The sequence below is a fragment of the Phocoena sinus genome, chromosome 8 (genome assembly GCF_008692025.1).
Source record: "Phocoena sinus isolate mPhoSin1 chromosome 8, mPhoSin1.pri, whole genome shotgun sequence".
Taxonomy (NCBI): Eukaryota; Metazoa; Chordata; class Mammalia; order Artiodactyla; family Phocoenidae; genus Phocoena; species Phocoena sinus.
Window position 1 is genome coordinate 39,592,326 of NC_045770.1, and position 5,533 is coordinate 39,597,858.

Here is a 5,533-nt window from a genome sequence, read left to right on the forward strand (position 1 = left end):
CAGGAAACTTTTTTCCTTTTGCATGATTCCATAACACAGTGCAATCCCTTTCATTGTTCTGCAGACAGGTAATGCCAGGACCCCATGGAGGACTGACTTTCCAGTTTTAAATTTCAGCTCCAGTAAAGACACAAAATAAATAATTTTGTGGAAAGTGACACTGTGGCTTCCTTCTCTTCTGTTTGTAAACACAGGCTGGTTTTCTGGGAGGGAGGGAGAAGAAGATTGCTTCTGCTTTATTTTCACATCTGTAATTTTAATATGCTTTTTAAAAATCCAGGTTATAGAAAAACATAGACACAGAAAACATCAGTTAGCAGATGATTATTCACATTATAAAGGGATTCTCCATAGGGTTCCATTAAATATTGCGCTCTTCTAAAACAGTGAATTTGATTTAAAAGCGGCTTTTCAAGAATACATTTGTGTAAAGTGAGGTACACCAAAGATTCATCCTAACTCTTCTCCAAGGACAATCCAGCATCTTGTTTCCATTCATAAAGCAAGGGAACAAACAACAGCACTTGTTAAGGAAGTCAGTGGATTCTTGGACCACCCTCCTCACCTTTCTTAGGAGATGACGCTTTGAGAAATCCAGGCACAAAGAGAAAGACCCACCTGTGGCCACAGTCCTTTCTCTATCCTGCAACAAGTCTCTTTCTGAAACCAGGGGTTTGCCGCATTTGGCCCAGTCATGTGAGTGGAGGAGCATTGTGTGAGATTTGGACTCAGCACAGGCCACAAATATGGCCTGTGGCAGATGAGGAAATTCAGAGCCACTGACAATTGTTTCTTGTAGGTAAGCTGTTTCTTCACCTCTGCACTGGTTACAAGGGGAGGAAGGGCCCCATCTTCACCCCAGAGCTCAGATGCCCTTGGACAGCAGAGGAAGCCCAACTGCTAGTTGTCCAAAAACCATAAGCACCCAGGACCCTTCCCACCCAGTCTTTGTGCTGAATAATATTACTTGGTAAATCAACTTTAATCTATGGGAATAGATTAAAAATGGGTGTTTGGAAAATACAGTCTCATGATTCGGCAGTTAAGGAGATGCACAGCAGAGGATCCAGAGGATCCAAAAGCTGACGACTTGGCCTCCCTGGGTTACAGCCAGGGGAGGGTGGCTTCACCGCTGAAACCAGCCAGCCAAGTTAGGGATGCTCTTGGGCTGGTCCCCAGCCATCTGCACAGCCTGGCAGGCCCGGCACCAAGGCTCGTCCCAGAAGGAGGTGATGTGCACGGCATAGCTCCGACGCCAGCTAAAGTATCCGCGGTAGGCAGAGGGGTTTCGATCGAGGAATTGCAGGTGGGCCGCCAGGGAGGAGGCATCAGGGAAGTCGTCCACGTGGATGAAGGCACGGCGGGGCATGAAGCGCTCGTAATTGGCACGGTCTGGGCCCAGCACCACCGGCACCGCCCCAGCCAGGAAGGCGTTGCGCCACAGCTTCTCCGTGATATAATCCAGGTGCTGCGAGTTCTCGAAGGCCAGGTAGAACTTGTAGCGGGCCACCGTGTGCAGGAGCCCGACGTCAGGCAGCGGCTGCCCGGGCCCGCCCTTCCCAAAGACGTCTACGGTCACGTACTGGCTCAGCTGGCGGTAGTAGCGGACCCGCGCCTGGCGCTCGTCCCAGTTGCTCACCACCCAGGCCACCAGCCCTTGTTTCCGGGCCAGCGGCGGGACCAGACCCGGCGGCTGCTCGTTGGGATGGGTCCTGGGGTAGAGGTAGCCGTAAGGCACGAAGATGTCCGAGTCGGCCCGGTAGGAGAGCGTCCAGTTGAAGAGGTTACCTGCCAGGCTCTGCAGCCCCGGGGAGTGGGTGGGCGACTCGAAGTTCATCCACACCCAGCGCTGGCCGGGGGGCCTGGGGCCCGAGGCAGCCAGGGCTAAGGCCTCCGCGGCTTCCTCCTCGTCGTCCATCAGCACCTGCTGCTCCTCCGCCGGGCGCACGTGGACGCCCCAGGGCGGGGGCCAGTCCGGGGGTCCCCTCACCAGGTCTCTGTGGTGGAAAAGCACCGCCTGGGCCTCCCCGTAGACCGCGCGATCAGTGAGCAGGAGACAGCCGCTGATGTTGAAGCGCAACCGGCAATCGGGGTGCGGCCTTTTGGCTCTGTGCCGGCCCCCGAAGGGCTCCCACCACAGCAGCACGCTCACCCGCCGCGGCGGGACGGAGAAGGCCCAGGGCAGGGGCGGCAGCTGCTTCCAGCAAACATAGACGACCACGGCGCTGCACACCAGGCTGGCGGCCATCAGCGCCAGATGGGCCTCGGACAGCCTCAGGCCTCCACGCGGAGTGCGCCGCCCGCCCCACCGCGCGCCCAAGGCGAGCGCCGGCAGAGCCGCCACCGCCTGACGCGCGGCCGCAAGCCCGGAGCGGCGGCGCCCGCTCTCATGCTGCCACTGAGGGTCCAGCCTTCGTTGCTGCTCGCCGCCCAACCTGGAGCGGGAAAGGGCGGTCCCAGGATCTAAAGGCCCGCAGGTCTTCCTCTCTTCCCCAACACTCATCGCCCAGCGAGGGTCCAGGGCGAGGGAAGCAGACCCAGCGGCCCAGCCCGGCGCAGCCCCGTCCCTCCCCTCAACTGCGCGCCCGACCAGACCAACCCGGCCAAGCCCCGGACGCCTCCTGCGGCACCTCCGCCCACTCCCCGGCCCCTCCAGGGTTCCCGGACTCCCCGGCAGCGCCCCGTCCGCGACTCCGGATGCCGTCGCCGTGATCCCGGACCTCTCCGCGTACCTCACGCCTTGGCCTGGCGCTGGCGCTCTCGCCCACCGGGGATTCCCTCCCAGCTGCGCCCGAGCCCTCAATCGCGGCCGCCCAGATCCTTGCCTTCCAGAGTGAGGGCCCGGTTCATCCCTGGGCGCCGGCAGGTGGCGCGAGACCCTCCAGGAGCCGCGGCGGCGCGAGCGCAGGCGGGCACGGGAGGAAGGCGGCCCAGGGGTGCCGAGCCTCCGGGCGGGATCGAAGATCCGCTTCCTTCCTCTCGCCCCATCAATGGCCAGCGACGCCTGCCGGAGGGAGGGAGCCCGCGAGGCCAAGGAAACGTGCTGAAAGAGGCGCAGCTTACGCGAAGCCGACCTTGACCTCGTGACCTGCCGCCGACGCAGGCAGGTAGTGCAGTCAGCTCCTGCGGCGCGGCCCACAAAGGTGGTGCATTTTGTGAAACCAAGTTTTCAAGGAAACCCTACTGTCAGGAGAACATTCGCTTTGCCTACAGCCCCAAAAGAGGAAAGAGAAGAATCGAAAATTTTCTGAGCAATGAAAACACGTTCTTTTTCTTCGCTCCCCCACTGAATGAACGCTTCTGCCTGCTGGCTCATAGCTTTCTTTGTACCAGAGCTATGAATTTCCTGCCTATTCAGTGGGATGAATGAATGAACAACACCATTAATTTTACTAAGCACTTAAGAAACAGCTTAATATCTGCACTCATGAAGATCCAGCAAAACACTCTGAACTATAAAACGATGACTAAGATAAATATTATAGCATCCAAGTTTAGGGTATAAAGGGTAAGTATCACAGTGGCCTCTTCAGGTTTATCAATGAAGCAACTGAGGCATCTACTTCTACCTTGACTTAAGGAGGTTTTTTTCCCTGATGGCTTGAATTTGAATTTCTGGATTTTGGTCTTCATTTATGTAATTTTTTTTTTTTTTTTTTGCGGTACGCGGGCCTCTCACTGTTGTGGCCTCTCCCGTTGCGGAGCACAGGCTCCGGACGCACAGGCTCAGCGACCATGGCTCACAGGGCCCAGCCGCTCCGCGGCATGTGGGATCTTCCCGAACCGGGGCACGAACCCGTGTCCCCTGCATCGGCAGGCGGACTCTCAACCACTGCGCCACCAGGGAAGCCCCATTTATGTAATTTAACCTTTATTCAGCAAAGTTCTAAATAGGCCATGGGTGGACTGCTGACCTAAGGAGAGAAGGCAGTTTTGAGAGAATTTTTAGATCACAGCAGTGCATTGGTGGTGCCCCAGCCCAGTGCCATGTAAGTTACAAGATGTTAGGGAATAAGTAGACTTGCTGGGAATGGGGCCAGCCTGTCAGGTGTTTTTGATGTTATGCCATTTGGATTTATTGTGCAGAACTTTTTCATTGAAAACCAAGTACAGATTGTAAAAGCTTCTATAAAAATGGTTTCATTTAGGTAGTTTCAAGTGGCATTACCTGCCCACCCACAGTGACAATTTGGGAGCTGAATGGACAGCGTTAGGTGCTCTGGCTGTACCCATCAACCTAGTGATACTTTCTCCTACACGCCAAAAACTTTTATAATGTTTTTATAGAATCATTTTTCAAGCTAGTTAAGCAAATTGTCTTTGAAATTAGAAATTTCAGTGATTCTCCACTCTTATTTTTAATTAGAAAGAAAAAGCTATAAATGCATGAATAACTTTTTTCAACCAAAGGAAGGAAAGGACATATTGGCTTTTCTTTTTATGCAATTCAAAAATCTATACCTTTATGCCCATTCCTCCCCAACTTCAGTTAAATAAGACATCATAGATAGAGCCTAACATTGTGTTTGGCATTTGGTAAATGTTAGCCTACTTGCTTGTATCCTCCCCCCACTCCCAATTTTCCCTTAGATCCTTCAGATATTCCAATTAAAGCAACTTTTTACTGGCAGAACAGCTCAGATCTCATGAATATCAATTTCCATTGTGTCCACTTATCTTGGTAGGGTGCAGGACCACAAACTGTCCCTACTTCAGTCATATCTTGGTGTATGCGAGGGGATACCAAGCAGAAGGTTGTGGCTGGATCAGTGAAAAAGTCATGACTTACCTACAAACTATATGCATTTATTCACCGGGCAATGGTTTGTTCTTACTTAAAAGGGATGGAGGGGAGGAAGCAAGAGGAGGAAAGACTTTAAGGGAAAGTAATAAAGCCAGATGTTCTCATTTATTCATTTAGCCAACTGGGAAACTGGGATGAAAAACACTATTTCTACCTTTCAGAATCTATGGAGAGGAAGGGATCTTGGAAGGTTTTGGGAAGGTGGTTCCTGGAATAATTAGGAATGATTAAAATGGGGGAGGAAGAGGGCTGAGACATTAGTCTAAACAGAAGAAGCAGCATATGCAAAGGCCAGGCAGTGAGAACCAGGATAGTAGGTTAGGAATTACAAGAGTTTAGTTTGGCTAAGGAGATGGGGTTTTATCCTGAAGCCTGTGGAGAGTCCTTGAAAGGCTGTAACAAAGCAAGGGAGCAATATAATGAGATTAGTGTTCTTTTTTAAATTTATTTATTTTATTTATTTTAGTTTTGGCTGCGTTGGGTCTTTGTTGCTGTGCGTGGGCTTTCTCTAGTTGTGGTGAGCGGGGGCTACCCTTCGTTGCAGTGCGCGGGTTTCTCATTGCGGTGGCTTCTTGCGGAGCACGGGCTCTAGTTGCACAGGCTTCAGTAGTTGTGGCTTGCGGCTTCTAGAGCGCAGGCTCAGTAGTTGTGGCACACGGGCTTAATTGCTCTGCGGCATGTGGGGTCTTCCCAGCCCAGGGCTCAAACCTGTGTCCCCTGCATTGGCAG

The 5,533-nt window shown here is 52.9% G+C and overlaps 1 protein-coding gene across 1 annotated transcript; it reads right to left on the bottom strand.

The window, feature by feature from the left end:
• Positions 1 to 309: 309 nt before the first annotated feature.
• FUT4 (fucosyltransferase 4) lies at positions 310 to 4,623 on the bottom strand. Its single transcript, XM_032641666.1, has one exon. It carries the CDS (start codon positions 2,501 to 2,503, stop codon positions 1,127 to 1,129), a length of 1,377 nt encoding a protein of 458 aa, XP_032497557.1. The 5' UTR covers positions 2,504 to 4,623; the 3' UTR covers positions 310 to 1,126.
• Between the last annotated feature and the right edge of the window lie 910 nt (positions 4,624 to 5,533).

Coding starts and splice junctions, on each gene's coding strand:
- FUT4 (XM_032641666.1), bottom strand. CDS start 2,503: ATGAGTGTTGGGGAAGAGAGGAAGACCTGCGGGCCTTTAGATCCTGGG.